General features: G+C 55.0%; 2 protein-coding genes across 5 annotated transcripts; one reads left to right on the top strand and one right to left on the bottom strand.

Annotated features, from left to right (window-relative positions):
- Nucleotides 1-97: 97 nt before the first annotated feature.
- On the bottom strand, nucleotides 98-9929 carry Shc1 (SHC adaptor protein 1). 4 transcript variants are annotated; one of them, XM_087203544.1, is made up of 13 exons: nucleotides 9750-9929; nucleotides 6190-6357; nucleotides 5634-5704; nucleotides 5116-5179; nucleotides 4887-5006; nucleotides 4581-4634; nucleotides 4339-4390; nucleotides 4047-4173; nucleotides 3229-3427; nucleotides 3082-3151; nucleotides 2871-3002; nucleotides 2480-2718; nucleotides 98-1571 (listed from the first exon to the last, which is right to left on the bottom strand). In XM_087203544.1, exons 2-13 carry the CDS (start codon nucleotides 6352-6354, stop codon nucleotides 1443-1445), a joined length of 1422 nt encoding a protein of 473 aa, XP_087059670.1. In that variant the 5' UTR covers nucleotides 6355-6357; nucleotides 9750-9929; the 3' UTR covers nucleotides 98-1442. The 4 variants fall into 4 exon arrangements, with proteins under 4 accessions (XP_087059670.1, XP_087059669.1, XP_004871382.1 ...); XM_087203543.1 differs by having other exon boundaries at nucleotides 4291-4390; XM_004871325.4 differs by lacking the exon at nucleotides 9750-9929 and having other exon boundaries at nucleotides 6190-6906.
- Nucleotides 9930-10144: 215 nt separating this feature from the next.
- On the top strand, nucleotides 10145-13521 carry Cks1b (CDC28 protein kinase regulatory subunit 1B). The gene is made up of 3 exons (XM_004871323.4): nucleotides 10145-10305; nucleotides 12314-12441; nucleotides 13014-13521. The coding sequence occupies exons 1-3, from the start codon at nucleotides 10247-10249 to the stop codon at nucleotides 13064-13066; spliced, it is 240 nt and encodes a 79-aa protein (XP_004871380.2). The 5' UTR covers nucleotides 10145-10246; the 3' UTR covers nucleotides 13067-13521.
- Nucleotides 13522-15565: the final 2044 nt, after the last annotated feature.

The raw sequence follows: 15565 nt of genomic DNA on the forward strand, positions 1-15565 counted from the left end.
CTGCCCAGCGAACGTGGCACAACCCGGCCGGCCCACCTCCCGCCACCCGAGGCCCGCGGCGGACAATAGGCTCGCGACCGGGGCCAAGAGGCGGAGGTAGAAGAAATACGGACTTTAATCAAGACTATTTCCCTTTGGTATATAGTGAGACCCGTGAACGCAACCAAATAAAGAAAGGCGGCGGCCGGGATGGAAACCCCTCCCCGAGGCCTGAAGAGCGCACGGGGGTGGGGGGCTGTCTGTCTGTCCGTCTGTCCAGGCCTCAGCGCCTGCGGGCCCCACACGTTCCCCTTCCGCCACTTAAGTCTCCCAGCCTGCCGTAAGAGCCCGAGTTTTCCAGACCCAGGACAGTCAACACCTGTCTCCGGTCTCTTGTAAAAAAGATAATGCTGCGGGTGGTGAGGAAATGCCAAGAGTTGTAAAAGGGCTCAGAAAAGTCAAAGAGATGATGTATAAATGTAGTTGATTATCATCACGTTGTGCTCGAAAGCCATGGAAAACAAAAATTAAGACAGTAAATCTACAGCCCTAAAAAATACGCATATAAAAACATGAATGAATGCAGTTCCAAATCTACAGATGGCATTTGGGGACTGTCTACTGCTTTAAGTCTCAATGCCTCTGTTCCGCCTCCACAAAGCCCACCAGGAAGTTAACCGTAGGGGAGACCAAAATTCTTTCACCCCACTGCCCCAGAAGAGGCAGGGCCAGCGACAGGCAGAGGGGCTGCACTTTGGCCATAGATAGAACAAGCATGCATCAAGGGAGGGGCAGGGCTTAGAAATGTATATGCAGACCCAGGAGGGCCGGCCAGGAGGCACTGAGCCAGGGCATCATCTCCCCGGCCCGCCCCGGCCAGGAGGGGGCTCTGGGGCCATCTCTGAGGGCTGCAGGTCCCCATGGATGGGGACAGCTGTCACTCCTGCCTGTTTCCCAGCCCACACCAGAGAGGGTGTGGAGCAGAGACCAGAAAGGTGTCAGCACCCCCGTCCTTGAACTCAGGGGCCTGAGAAGTCTGCATAGAATATCTTCAGACCGAGGAGATGGTCAAAGGCACGTGTTCAAACGCTTGGGGAGGGAAGTGCTGAGAGGGCTCTGGGTGCCCTAAAGGCCAGGAGTGGCCCGGAGGTGGGCCTGTCACCTCAGGACATTTCCCATTACAAGCACCCTTCTCGGGGAAGGGGCATCAGGTTGGCACAGGAGAGGCCCAGGCAAGGAGGCCACTCTGCACAGGTACACTTTGGTGAGGTCTGGGGAGAGGTGGGTTTCTTTCTACCCCAGGGCCCGACTGTCCTCTCAATTGGCCCATAGGGAACCCAGTGTCCACACCACTCCCAGCTCCTACCAAGGCCCAGCCCACAGACCGCTCCCAAAGGAGGTCCTGAGAGTTAAGGAAGAGGCTGGAAAGGGCCAGAGGGCCTCTAGGAGGGTGGCCGGGCAGATCAAAGCTTGCGCTCCACGGGCTGTTGTAGACACAGTTCGCTGCCCGCAGAGATGATGGGCAAGTGATTGTCCATGTGGTAGCTGATGAGGTGACTGACACTCTCAAAGCGGTGATCCTTTGTCCGAACCTGGGGAGGCGGAAGGAAGCAGCCAATAAATGAAGAGGACACTGAAACCTCGGTCCCGAGGTCTCGTCTTGGAGAAGACAGGGGAGGGGTGGAGACAAGGCACCAGCCCTGGCTACTGAGGCTTCTCTACAAAGGGAAGCTGTGTGCAGCTGCACGAATAAGCAGCTCAGTGAACTGAGAAAGGAGAAGGGGACCTCGGCCCAGAATTGTGAACCGGAGAGAGAAGAGCTCCTTGATTCAGAGGAGGTTGGCGTGTCTCACAGGAAGGTCACAGTGTGAATGGGAGGAGATGTGGAATGGCAGCTGAGACTGCCAAGGTTGGGACGGACGGTGGGGCAGTTCGGGTAAGAGAAAGGCACTGTCTGAGCCCAGGGTCTGGGGCACTAGGGAGGCCGCACAAGGAGACTCGGATGTCTAGCCTCTCATTAGCTGACCCTGGGCACAGTGGCTTCCTCAACTTGTCAAGAGGGGCACAAGCCAGGCCTGGGGGTACAGGCCTATCATCGCAGCACTCTGGGGGCTGAGATAGAAACATCACACATTTGAGCCCTGCCTGGCAACGCAGTGACTTAGCAAGACCCTGTCCCCAAAGCAAAAGGGGTGGAGATGTAGGCAGCTCCACACAGAGGGCCTAGGTTCGATCCCCAGCACTGGAGGGCAAAGTGAGACGAGCACCTTCTAGCTCTGCTGGGCTGAAGGTCTGGGGATCCGAGCTTGGTCAGAGTCAGGGATGTGAGGCAGAAGGGCCCCTCACCCGCTGGATGGGGACCCCAGGCACCTAGAACAGGGAAGGCCCCAGAGAGCTGCCAGCAGAGCAAAGTCTAAGGCAATGAGCAAAGGAAGAAGGATGCACAGAGGGTGCTGTACTTCCTCTCTGCCACCCCTACCCACCCCTCTGCCACACTCACCACACCCTCAGGGTCCACCAGAAGCAAGTGCTTCGGCTGCCCACTCTGCAGGCCAGTGAGCACATACTGGCCAGGCGTGGTCGTGCTCTCTCGCACCAGGAAGTCCCCGTTGAGCTGCAGCAGTGCCTCAGCCTCTCGCCGGCTCTGCTTCCCATGGAACCAGGGCTCCCCTCGGAGCTGCTCAGCCATGGACATCAACTGGGGAGGTGGAGGCACCCGAAGGGCATCTTCGAATGGCTCTGGAGATGCAGAGAGGGTTAGGAGGGACAGCTGGCCCAACAGGTACCTGGGACCCAGACCTTCCAGGAGGAAAGCCAGGAAGGAGAGGGGAGACAGGAGGAAGAGGAGAAACCAAGCAGGACGATGGGGATACGAAAAGAGATGCACTCACTCATGTCGAAGAGGTCCCGGGGCGCACTGCCATTGACAGCAGGATTGGGGGGTCCAGCCCCACCCCCTGCTTGCCGGGCCTTGTCTAGGTTCTGGACGTTGACGTAGGAGGGATCGTCAAAGAGCTCTCTGCCTGCAGAGGAAAGGGGGGCTCTGCAGTGCACCCGCCCGCCCCTGCACGCCCCATCCTGCCCACAGCTCGCACTCCGTACCTGGGCAGGGTGGTGGAGGTGGCATCTGCTTTCGGACTTCTGGGTCTCCTGCAATAGGCTGCCCTACCGGCTGCAGGGATAAAAATAGCTGAGACAGAGGCCCTGTGCCACCCCCATACTGGGCCCAGGCACCTCCAAGCTGCTTACCAGTGTGGCTCCCAGATGGCTGGGGGTCTGGGCACTGGGTGGCGTGGGCCGAGCAGCCCCCGGTGTGGCTCCTTCCCGAAGCCTCATGTCCACCACCCCCCCAAGGGGGGGCTCCTTCCCCGGGAAGTCATTATAGTACTGGTGGTCAGATGGCTCTTCCTCCTCCTCATCCCAAGCTGAGCCATCGAAGCCGGCCATCCTGAGAGACAGAGTAAGGGGTGGCTGCAAACTGCTAGTAGGAGGCTGCAGGAGAGGGCTGGAAGGGCAGCCGTGCACTGTAGGTTAGGCCTGAGGCTGGACGCTGCATGCACGCAATCATTTCATCCTCTGGAAACTCAGGCTGGTATTATTTCCTTCCCTCATTTTACAAATGAGAACGAGTCAGAGGCGAAAAGATTTGCCCAAATTGTAGCAACAAAAAGAGGATACACCCAAGCGTGGAGGGGGGCTGGTGCTTAACCTCTCGGAAACACAGCACCTACAGGCAGCACTGCTTCTCCCCTGAGGCCTGAGTGGGAGGGGCAGGGAGCTCCCAACCCAAACTCTGGGGGACCTCTAGAGGCAGAAGGCGACCAGAGGATGGAGATAGGGCCAGGAAGTGGACGGCTGGAAGTGAGGACGCAGTGAGCAGAGCCCATCTAACTGAGGGACACAGCTCTGCCACAGCACACGAGTCCCCAGGGCACTGGAACGTAGGAGTGGCCCCAGTGGGAAGCAGGGCACACAGATTATGTCCCGGAGCGCAAGTATGGGCACAGCAGACCCACTCCCCAGTCTCCTCTGGAGCCCAGGGCTGCCCCCACCCTCCCCCTGCTCACCTGTCATGGGGGGTGACCAGCTTGGGCGGGTTCCTGAGGTACTGTTTAAAGCGCAGCTCGAAGGCCTGGCCAATGGTGCTGATGACGTCCTGGGCGAGCCCTTCGGGACACTCCAGGATGTGGCAGGCTGGGGGCACAGCAGAGGCTCAGCAAGCTCTGAGGTGAGGTGGTGGGGCCGGTGCACAGGGCCTCTGCCGGCTCTGCTCAGCCAGAGTGGGGAGCGACAACCCCAGGTCCTGCTCACCTGCCTCGCGGACAGCCGGCCCACCCAGTGCTCCCCACCACGCCTCACCTCTCTGATTCACAGGGTCTTTGGCAACATAGGCGACATACTCGGCTGTGTCCTGGGGTGGACAGAGTCAGAAGCAGCCAGTCAGTTCTATCCCACAGCCCTGTCTTCCTCCTGACCCTAAGGCCCAGGCCTTTTCAGATTCCTGCAACCCTGGCACCTCCACTTTTCTACCAGCGTCTTCCCAGTCCCCGGCCCCTTAGTCTCCTGCCCGTACTTCACTTGAACTCTGTTCCCCAACTCACCGGGTCTCCGCCGGACGCAAATGAGATCGACTGCATGTGGTGGTTGGCAATGATCTGCGGATCCGGCAGGCAGCGGGGGAGGAAGGGAATGACCAGTGTCAGGCGGCCTGGGGCCCTGCTGGGTGCCTCCCTCCCGGGCCCAGAACCCCGGAGCCCTGGGCTCATGCTCTTGGAGTCCTGCCCCATGTCCTCCTAATGTCTTCCTTCTCCTACCCCGCTGTCCCCAAGTCCCCTCTCCTGTCTTTGGCATCCCAACTAGGTGTCCCTGAGCCATCCGGGCCTCTGGACCCCTCTCACCCAACCCACCTGTTTGCAGTCTGCGGCCATGAGGTTGAGGCTGCTGGTGGACACGGTGAGAGTGATTGGCATTCCGGCGAATTTCAGGTTACTCCTCCCCAGGACAGAGCTGAGAGGGCGGCTACAGGGCTAGGGAAGGGGCAGCCTCAGAGCCGGAGTGTTCCCGCACCAGGAAACCCGCCTGCCTCTTCCCTCCCCTGCCTTCCACGCCTCTTCCACCAACACCCACCCCACGCACCTTTCTCCTCCTGGTCGCCCCCTTAGCACCCGGCACGGCCTCGCACACCAGACTGATGGCTTCCCTGGGGAAAGAGGGGTACTCAGACCCACTGCCTGCTGCTGCTCAGCAGGGGGAGGGGAAGGCCAGGCCAGACTCCCAGGGCACTCCAGGCTCTTTGTCACGGTGGATTGAATTAAGGCCCTTTAATATTTGATGACACAGAGGCCGGTTTCTGGCTGATTGGGTTAGGGCCTCAGTGGGCATAGCCTCACCACTTCCCAGCTACCAAACGTCACATGCCCACCCAAGAAGCAGCAGCCTCCTACCCACCCACCCTGCTGCCTTCCTCACTCACTGAGCTGATGGGTCAGGCAGCTCAGAGCCAGAGTAGCCGCTTTCCATCCAGACTCGGACCAACTCTGGTAACCTTCTCCGAATCCTCCTGACACCCCAGCATAAGCCACCCTTAGTATCACCAAGTGCCCCACTTCCCTCTTCCCAAGGCCTCACGCTCCACCCCGTCCGTGCCCACTGACCTGGTGACCTGAGTCCGGGTGTTGAAGTCAAGGGCACGCATTGACTGCAGAACCTCCACGCAGCCCATGTACTGAGGGAGGGGTGGGGACAGCAGGTCAGCTGCGTCTCCCACCCCCAGATGCCCTAGGAGTCTTTCCTGTGCCCCCAGAGGGAAGGGAGGACCCACTGCCATGGCTGCCTCCTAAAACTCAAACAGGCAAGGAAACAGAAGGCAAGCTGGGCGGAGGGCGTGCACCTGGGAGAGTCTGGAGGCAGTGAGAGACCGTGGGGGGATGGAGGGCACCTCTGGAGATGGGGAAGTCCAGAGAGGAGAATCAGCACTTACTAAATGCCTCTGCTGTGCCAGGCATTATGATAATTGGGGGAGGGGTCCCAAATCGAGGAAAGAGACCCAGGCAGAAATTATCCGCCTGGAAAGGAGGAGCACTAATGGGAGGAGCAGAAAAAGTAGAGGGGTTGTTGGGGAAGAGCAGGAAGAGACCCAGCAAAGCCCAGCGAGCAGAGGAACTGGAGGGGGTGTGGGAGGGAGTAGAAGGGAGGAGGATATTCACTCACCCGAACCAAGTAGGAAACCCCGGGTCCCATGACTTTGTCGTTGGGATGCAGCCAGCCCCTCGTGGGCTTATTGACAAAGCTCCCGTGGCGGGTCCACTCCTCGCCCCCCAGCTGGCCCCCTTCCACCCGAGTCCTGCGCCCGCTGCCTCCACTCAGCTTGTTCATGTCCTGGAGGAGGGGCAGGGGGCCTGAGTCCAGCACAGCTGTCCCTGTGATTCCCTCCCCATCCTCGGCTGCCCTGCCTGGCTCCCCCTTAGGCCCCAGGCGCCCCCCGGCTGGGTTGGCCAGCTTCAAGTTGCTCATCCGGGGGAAGAAGGAACACAGGGTGGTGGGGCTGTCGTCCGAGGGCAAAGGAGGCAGGATGGGCCCCAGGGAGGAGGCTGACGGAGAGGGCAGCTCCTCCGGTGGGCTGGACCCCGAAGCCCCCTCCTCCAGCGATGACAGAGACTCATTCCGAAGCGGGTTGTACTTGGGCTTGGGGGGTAGGAGATCCATGGCTGGGAGGAGGTGGGCTGCTGCCCGGCCTGGCCCGGCCCCCCTGCCACTTCTGGCAAGGGGGGCCAGGCAGGCGGCATCCCCAGCCCTTAGCCTGGCCGGACCTCTGCAGCCCAGGGGTCACAGAGGTCTCGGGGAGGGATAAGGATCAGTGGCTTCCGCTCCCCCAGGTCAGACCCAGACACGGCCCAGGCGCACCCCCGCCCAGCGCGGAGCCCTTCTGGGGCAGAGAAGAGAACAGGCTGGACCTAGAGCTGCCTGGCTCCTCCCGGGGGCGGAGATCGCAGGGGAGCGACCAATCCCAAGCACAGTGCTGACTCACAGACCCGGAGGGGCTGAGCCCCTCCACCAAGGCCCAAACCTCCAACTCCAGCAGGGGTAGAGCTGGCTGTGCCCCTTCCTCCCGCCCCACGTAAACAATCTGGGGAGCAGGAAAGCGGAGGTGGAAGGGAAGGCTGGAGCAGTAGGAAAGAAAGGAAAGAGATGAGGGAAGGTCTTGATCACTCCAAACCGGACATGGGCAGGCTACAGAGAGCAGGAAGCCAGAAGAGGCTAAGGGGGAGTGAGGGAGGAAACAGGCAGCACGGGTGGAAAGGGCGGGGATCCCAGAGCTCAGCATTTCCCTTCCTTCCTGCCACTCGGAATTCCTCCATCCTCCACCCCAGGCAGCCCTCCCCACAACTGCCACGTATGGTGTGGTGGTGGCCTCAGGGAGCCTGGGCCATTAGCATCCTGTGCTACAACAGCTGTGAACTGGAGTGAGGGGAAATGGGAAAGGGAAGAAAATGGTCCCAGTGGATACAGAGCAGGGCCAAGAGGAAAAGAAGAGCTGGTGAAGTACGGGGAGCAAAGTCTAACTTAAGTAGTGCAACAGGGAGCTACAGGCAAGACTGGAGCAAGAGGGTCAAGCGTCCTTCTCTATGGGTGGCACCTACCAACCCAGGAGTTACAGCCCCAGGTCAGGCACTGTACCCTCCCCACAACCCTACTTACTAAAGCAAGAAGCTACTGGTGAGAAAGAGCACCAGGCATGGTTCATGCCTCAATCCCAGCACTCTAGAAGGCTAAGGCTGGAAAATCATTTGCGCTCAGAAGGATCACGGTGAAAATTTGAGGTCAGCCTGGGCTACACAGTGAGTTCAAGGCCACCCTGAGCTACACAGAAGAGCCTGTCTCAAAAAACAAGAGAGAGGTCACAAGTGAAGTCTGGGTCAATAAGGACAAAAGAAAGGGGTGGCGGAAGATGGGTTGAGCTGGACCCAAGGAATAGTCCCAAACCCATTCTGCCCACAGCTTCCTCCCACAGCTCTGCTTGAGGAGGTCATATAGGAAGTTGGAAAGTGGCAAAAATACAAGTAAAAGAAACATCTTCCCCAGGCTCACCTCAGAATTACCCTTAGATTGCTTCAGAGGACTAAAACAATCTATGTTACAGTGATTAACAATAGTAACATTTGGGCTGGGGATTTAGCTCAGTGGCACTGCCTACCTCACAAGCACAAGGTCCTGAGTTCGAACCAGAAAAAAAAATAGTAACGCTTAAAATGTGATAAATACCTTGCCTACTTCACCTCCCCTTAGTCTTCATCCCAGCACAGCTTTGTCAGTGCAGCCCACACTTGAGAAAGAATTCTATTGGAACCGTGTTCGATCCCCGGTACCAAAAAAAAAAAAATTCTATTTACCCCACTGGCTAAGGCCTCAGCTGTCGGCATAAAGCCTCACGCTCCCAACACACACAAAAACATACCACAATGCCCACACCTTTAGAAGTGGCACTGTGGGTGCCTGCAGTGTCCAGAGGCAGGAAATGGCCACAGGTGTGGGCATGTGGAAGTAAAGAAGTCTGACTTTACATCTGCAGAGGGAAAAAGGAGTTTCCTACTAGAAGACCAGGTAATGGGTGGGGGGAGCCACGTGTAGTTTCTCAGCACTGCAGGGAGGCCGAAAGAGGGGCGGGAAGTAGCAGGAAATGGCGAAATCTTCAGGAATGTTTCCAGCAAGGAAGGCTGGGCAAACGGGGCCAGAAGGAACGCCCAGCGGGGAGCTCGGGCGAAGGGCAAAGGGAAGAGCCAGAGAAAATGGGAGGAGGGGCTGAGGAATTCCTTAAAAAAACAAAAAGGACCCTGAACCCTACTCTTCGCTCCAAAGCACCGTTTTCTGGCGGGAGAAAAGTTTCGCTCCTGTCCACAAGGCATACAAGTCCTGTCTAGCCACGGACAGGTTCGACCCACAGGTGTTCCTGGGGTGGGGTCGGTGCTAGGACGGGAAAGTGGGAGTGAGGCCGGGAATCTCTGAGCAAGTCTCTCTCCCACTCTCGTGCTGAACCCCTTCAAGTAGATCCACCCTTGGAAGAGGATGAGAGAAAAAACGGCTGCTTCCAAGCTGTGCTCACAGCCAGAGATGGGAGCGTGAACTTCCCACCTGGCGGTGCTTGAGAATTCAGAAGAACTGAGCCCAAGGCCCAGAGAGAAAGGGCAGGAAAATGTACAAAGGTGAGACGTCTGCGAATGAGCACAAGACTCCTGAGGTGACGGCCTGGGTCCCGTCGGGATACACTAATCTCCTAAGGGGGCGTGGCCCCTAGAACGCCTGCAGCGGACGAGACCCGGCTTCTGGACAATCGGACCTGGATTACGGAAGGGGCGGGGCCCGGGAAGGCGGAGCCCCTAGGGAGGCGTGGGCTCAACGAAGCCGAGTCGTTCTTTGAGTAGCAACGCTAGGCAGTTTAGGAAGCTATGCTTTTGACAGACAAGAGTTAGCGGAGAATCACTGCGCGGAGGCGCAGTTCCGGAGAACTGGAAGGACTAAGGAAGGCTTTACTGTAGTCGGGCTTGGAAGCGTGTCTGGGAGTGGGACTTCCAGGAAAGCCAGGCAACAGGGCGGGGTCGAGACAATAAAAGACAAGTCGGGGCTCGGGGAGACCCCTGAAGTTGGAAGGTGGGACTTCCGGGAAGAGGGTCTCAGGGCGGGGCTTATCGATGAAGACCGGAAGTGGGGTCCCGAGAGAGGGGTTCCGGGGTGGAGGAGCGGGTCGCCTAAAGAGAAAAAAAGCCAAAACTCACCAGGGCCTCATGGAGTCTCCGCACCGCACGCGGGCCGATCTGGTCCCGGATCACGCCACCGCTTGCTTAAGTCGCCGTCCCAACTTTCTCCCTGGGCCCGGCCTCCCCGAAGAAACTTTATTACACCCACTTCCGGCCTCACTAACCCCTGACCCTCTACCTCACCATCCCTCCTTTACCCCGCCCACTTTCCCAAACCAGCCAGTGGTAGCGCGAGGACGCGCACAGGACCAGTAATAGCCAATAAGAGACCTATTTTTGACGCAGGGTGGTTCTTGAGAAATGTAAGAACTACAATCCAATAAAGACTCGGGAAGAAGCAAATGTGAGCCAATCGGAAGCTTCAAAATGGAGTTGTCCCGCCTTTCGCCAAAGGAGCCAATAGGAAGTGCGGGCGGTGTGTTTGAAAGCGAGGCCAAAGAGGGTGGGAGCGCGTGCTGCTGGGAGTTGTTTGGAGGCTGGCGGCGCGGGGCTGAAGGTCTGCAGGCAGAGCGAACATGTCGCATAAACAGATTTATTATTCGGACAAATACGACGACGAGGAGTTTGAATACAGGTTAGTGCCGGCGCGGGGTCCATAGCGAGGTCGTGAGCCTTAACTAGAGGCCACAGAGGAGTTAGTAACCGGGACTGAGGGGACAGAATCGGCGCAGGCGCGAGAGGTGAACGCGAAGGGTGCGAGTGGTTGAAAGTGTAAAGCGCATGCGCGAGGGTGGGCGGTGATTCCCAAAACAATGAAGTGGAATTTGAAGTCGGGCCTAGGTTGACGGAGGTGTGAAGTGCTGTACTGACCGCCTCCATCCTCATTCTCACAACTCTGTTGAACAAGTTAAAGTTAGACTTGCTTTCTGGGGTCTGCCGGTATCACGTTATCTACTGGGAGAGGTAGAGAATGCAGAGCTGAAACTCACTCTCCTCGGTGCCAGGGATGTTCTGAGAGCGTGTTGTTGATTCCTGGAAAGGAAAAAGGGCGTGGCTGCCTGGCTTGTTCAGGAAGGGGCTTCGGGGAACTGGAGAGGAACGAAAGGCGTCCAGGGACCCTGAGAAAGGACAGGCAGGACAGGCCCAGTCGCTGCCCGTCGAATACTGGGACAATCATGGGGTGCTGATAGGCTCCAGGTGCTCTGCTGTTCAGATGTAATCTGTGAGCACCGACCGCCGGGAGAAGGCCGGCCAGAGGGGCCTAGGGCGGCTTCTGCGGGGGCGGGCGCGGGGGGAGCGACGCCTGGGCCGGCCGAGGAGGGAAGGGCGACCCTGGGCAGCATCTGCCAGCAGTGGTGAGGAAAACCCTTGCGCGGGATGCAGCATTTGGGTTTGTTCCATTCTAAGTCTTTAATAACTAGAGTGGAAGCTGAGGGAAAAAGGGTTCCGCAGATGTCTTTACAGGAGCCTGTAGTGTAATGCTTAAGACAACTTCCTAATTTGTGTGTCTCCTCTACTGGGGAACATAAAATGGAGATTTGCTTTTCTGTGTCTCTTCTCCCAACCTAGTTCAGACCTTTGGACACTCTGGCTAACCTGACGTATGTTGACAAACACATATCCTTTTTGCCAGTGTAACTGAATAACTTCCTTACCCTCAGCTTTTCCTCTACATCCGAACTACTGCCTAAAACTATGTGCTTACAATGTGTGAACGACTAGCGTGAAATCACTAGTTTCATCCTGTAGAAAGTGTAACTCGCCAACATCATGTGGATTTAAGAGGGTCCCACCACCACCATCAGGGATCGAACTCAGGACCTTGCACTTGCCAGGCTGGCAGGACCGCTGAGCTACATCCCCAGCCCGAAGAGGGTTTTTGTTTTGTTTTTTAATGTGTTCAAGACAAATTTTGTGTCAAGGGCTTGTTATAATTAAGCTAGTTTCAGAAATTTAGACTGGAGTTATCTTTTGAGGGAGAAAACAGCTCTTGTTACCAGCACAGAAGGAGCATCTAGTACATTTTGAGCATGAGGTCTATCTGCATTAGTCTGGCTCAAGTGAGGGTAATCATTTTTTGCCATGAAGAGAGACCCTTTTGGTCAGGAGAACGTGGAATTCCCCAAGTCTCATGACACATCCCTTCAGAGTTAGGAAAGTGGGATTCAGGTGGACATTTACGTTGTCATCCCTTACAGTGACTCTTCCACACAGCACTCCATAACAAGCCCTTCTGGTCCACAAAATATCTTCTTTCTTTACTAATCCATTTAAAATTCACCTCTAGCTGTTAATACTCGCTGTGCTTCTAGAGGCTCCCGTTGTATTGTGGGTAATCCACAGAATTCTGTGAGGCCCGTGGGGCAGAGGAAAAGCATCTACAGTGCCTGGGACTTGGGCACTCACGGTGGAATTACTCATTAACTTGTACTTTTTAATATACTTTTGCAAGAATTTACATAATTTGGGTTGTATTTCCAGCTGCCTGTATGCATAGTAAGATTGTATATTCCCCCTGACATCAGAAATGAGTTTCCATCCCCCAAAAGTGTAACCTTGCTTGTCTTTGTGCACGGGGACTCGTTTACAGATGGTACCCAGTACTGACAGAAACACCGCCCACCTTCCATGTTCTGTTACAGGCATGTCATGTTGCCCAAGGATATAGCCAAGCTGGTCCCTAAAACCCACTTGATGTCTGAATCTGAATGGAGGAATCTTGGTGTGCAGCAGAGTCAGGGATGGGTCCATTATATGATCCACGAACCAGGTCAGTGTAATGGCTAAGAGCAACCTTATACCGACAGCACTGCCACACTGAGGGAATGAAGAAATGAGAGTACAGAACCCAAAACAATAGGCACAGGGGGAGATGATTTTCTGGGTTCTCCCCCATACAGTAGCTATCTAAACAGACTCCAGGGACCAAAAACTAAAGTAAAATGTTTTGGAAGTGCAGGGACAACCTGTTACTGAAAAACCTCTTTTAATCTTCAGTTTAGCCAGAGAGTACTCTTTTCGTGATACTGATTATAGCCCCAGCTTTTTTTGCCATCAGAAAGCAAATTCTTGGATGTGTTCCAAATAAGCAAAGGAAATTACATTTCCTGATAAGACACCAGGCACCCTTCCCAGTGCTGTGCCAACATAACAGAACTGATACTAACAGTTCTGTACTTGGCAGACAGGCCAGACTTCCGGTCTGCTTCAAGGCCGCATGCTTACGTCCTCATTTGGTTATAAAGATCTGAGTGAGTGCTAGCGGGGCGGCGCGGTGGGAGGCGCTGTAGGCTGTCCTAGAGGGAGGTGAGCTTGGCTCTTACATTTCCCCCCATCTTTCAGAACCTCACATCTTGCTCTTCCGACGGCCACTACCCAAGAAGCCAAACAAATGAACCTGGCGAGCCACCTTTCAGCCTCAAGCTTACACAGCTGTCTTTCCTGCTAACATCTCTCTGATAATCCGATTGTGTTGCCTTCTCGCTCCTCACTTTGATATTTAAAGGATGTTCAATACACTGTTCGAATGTGCTGGCGACTGCCTTCTCGAATACAGCCACCACCACCATAGCCTGCCACGCGAGTCCCTGTGGGCGCAGCCTCAGCTCAGTGTGCCCCAGAGCCACGGTGCTGTTTCCACAGGACATTCCCAACAGGCAGAAGCATCTGAGACGCAGACACAGACCGGGGCTTTTGGGGGATTGCATAAACTTGCTGCTTTGTGTTTTCCTGCTGGGTACTGCGGATGGTGATTTACGGATTTGTGTTTCAGTGTATTAGAAACTTTCCATTTTATTTGAGAAATCTGTTCAACGTTAAAGCCTTGATTAAAGAAGTTTTTATAATCTGATTCTGTGATTGCAAGGATTTTTTTTTCCCCTACTTGCAAGTTGACCATCACATTCGGGATTGTGGTTCTAATAATATGCCCTTTGGTCTGATAGTGAAACTCAACTATTTGGGACAATGAAGTTTATTTGAATATTCAGGGTAACTAGTGATTTTTGGTTTTTTTTTTGTTTTGTTTTGCTTTTTGATAGTGGAGATTGAACCCAGGGCTTCACACTGAGTTACATCCCAGCCCTTAAATTTTTTTTTAGTACCAGGGATTGAACTCGGGACCTTCCGCTTTCGAGGTGGGCACCAGAACCACTGAGCTAAATCCCTGGCCCCTTAATTTTTTTTTTTAACCGGGCATGGTGGTATGTGCCTGTAATCCCAGCATTCCGGAGGCTGAGGCAGAAGGCGTACTGCAAGTTTGAAGCTACCTTGGACTACATAGCAAGACCCTGTCTCAAAAAACAACAAAATAAATTTTTTAAAGTTTGAGGCATCTCACTAAACTGCTGAATTATCCAGGCTGAGCTCCAACTTCTGCTGCCCCTGCCTCGGCCTCGAGGAGTGTAGGGATTATAGATGGGCACCACCGTGCCCAGGTCTGGTTTTTAACCTACTTTAAACAGACTTGCTGTCTAACACCTGCTGAAATATATTGCACTCTGACGATACTCAAGGTCAGGGTTCCGGAAGGACAGCTTCGTCTTACGAACAAATGAACTGTTTCCCACAGTGAGGATGGTGCCAGTATCTGAAGGCAACAAGGGCTCCAGAGGGCGCTCCTGTGGATTAGGGCCACCAGGCCTACAGCCTGCTCACTGCCTACTGGGAGGGGGTTGGTCTCAGTGGCTCCAAATGTGGCTGAGTGCTGGAAGCAACTGGGCAGCTTTGCAAGTACTGGGACCCACGACTCATTCCTAGAGACTGCCTTAGTGGGGAGGGAACATGGACTAGGTGTAGTGATTTGAAGCAGTCCTGTGCAGCTAGGTGCAGCACTAAGTTCTGAGAACACAGCTGTAAATCAGGCATGGTGGGACATGCCCATCATCCCAGCAGAGGCAGAAGGATCTCCGCCAGCACAGCAGGACTGTGGGGGGGGGGGTAGAGCCTTAAGAGGATCTACTTAAAAGTAGACAAGGGGGTGGGCCGGGGATTTAGCTCAGTGGTTCCACTGGCTGCCTCCAAAGCACAAGGACCCGAGTTTGATCCCTGGTACCAAAAAAAAAAAAGTAGACTAGGGGTGCCAGGTGTGCAGCTCAGTGGCACTGCACCTGCCTGGCAAGTGCAAGGTCCTGAGTTCAATCTCCAGTACCAGAAAAAAAAAGTAAACTGTAGATCCTTAACATTTCACCAAATAATAGCTTACTCTCTAAAGCTGTTACAAAGGGAGATTAATCTCCTTTTCCTTGTCTCCTACCCACTTACTTCTAGAAGAGTCCTTTGGGTGTCATCCTTGGGTGAGGCATCAACATCACCTGGATACTCAGAAATTGCAGATTCCTGGGCCAGGGATGTAGCTCAGTGGCACCGCACCTGCCTGGCAAGTGCAAGGTCCTGAGTTCGATTCCTGGTACCAGAAAGAAAAAAAAGTACAGATGCCTATGCTCCACCCTCAGACCTGTTGTATTATAAACTGAGGGGTGGACCCAGCCATGGCTATGTGTTATAACAAGCTGTCCAAGGGGTTGCACTGCACCCCAAACGGAAAATGACTGGTAAAGAGTTGGAGCAGAGTTGATGCTTTGAGAGGGACCCAAATGTGATCTTTATTAAATCAAAGATGTTGGATTGGGCCGGGGATTTAGCTCAGTGGTTTCGCCGCCTGCTGCACAAACACAAGGACGGGAGTTCGATCCCCGGTACCAAAAAAAAAAAACAAAAAAAATCAAAACAAAGATGTTGGATCATGTGGCTTACTTTGTTAGACAAGTGGATTTCTTTGGTGTGTTTTTGTTTTAGCACAAATGCTTTTAGAGCTGATGGGTGGGGTGGGTGTATTTTCCCCCCGGGACTAGGGATGACACCCAGGGTCCGCCCTCACCCTGAGCTACATGCTC

The sequence above is a fragment of the Heterocephalus glaber genome, unplaced genomic scaffold (assembly GCF_053883595.1).
Source record: "Heterocephalus glaber isolate CG9 unplaced genomic scaffold, H.glaber_assembly_v1.0 deba00001795, whole genome shotgun sequence".
Taxonomy (NCBI): domain Eukaryota; kingdom Metazoa; phylum Chordata; class Mammalia; order Rodentia; family Bathyergidae; genus Heterocephalus; species Heterocephalus glaber.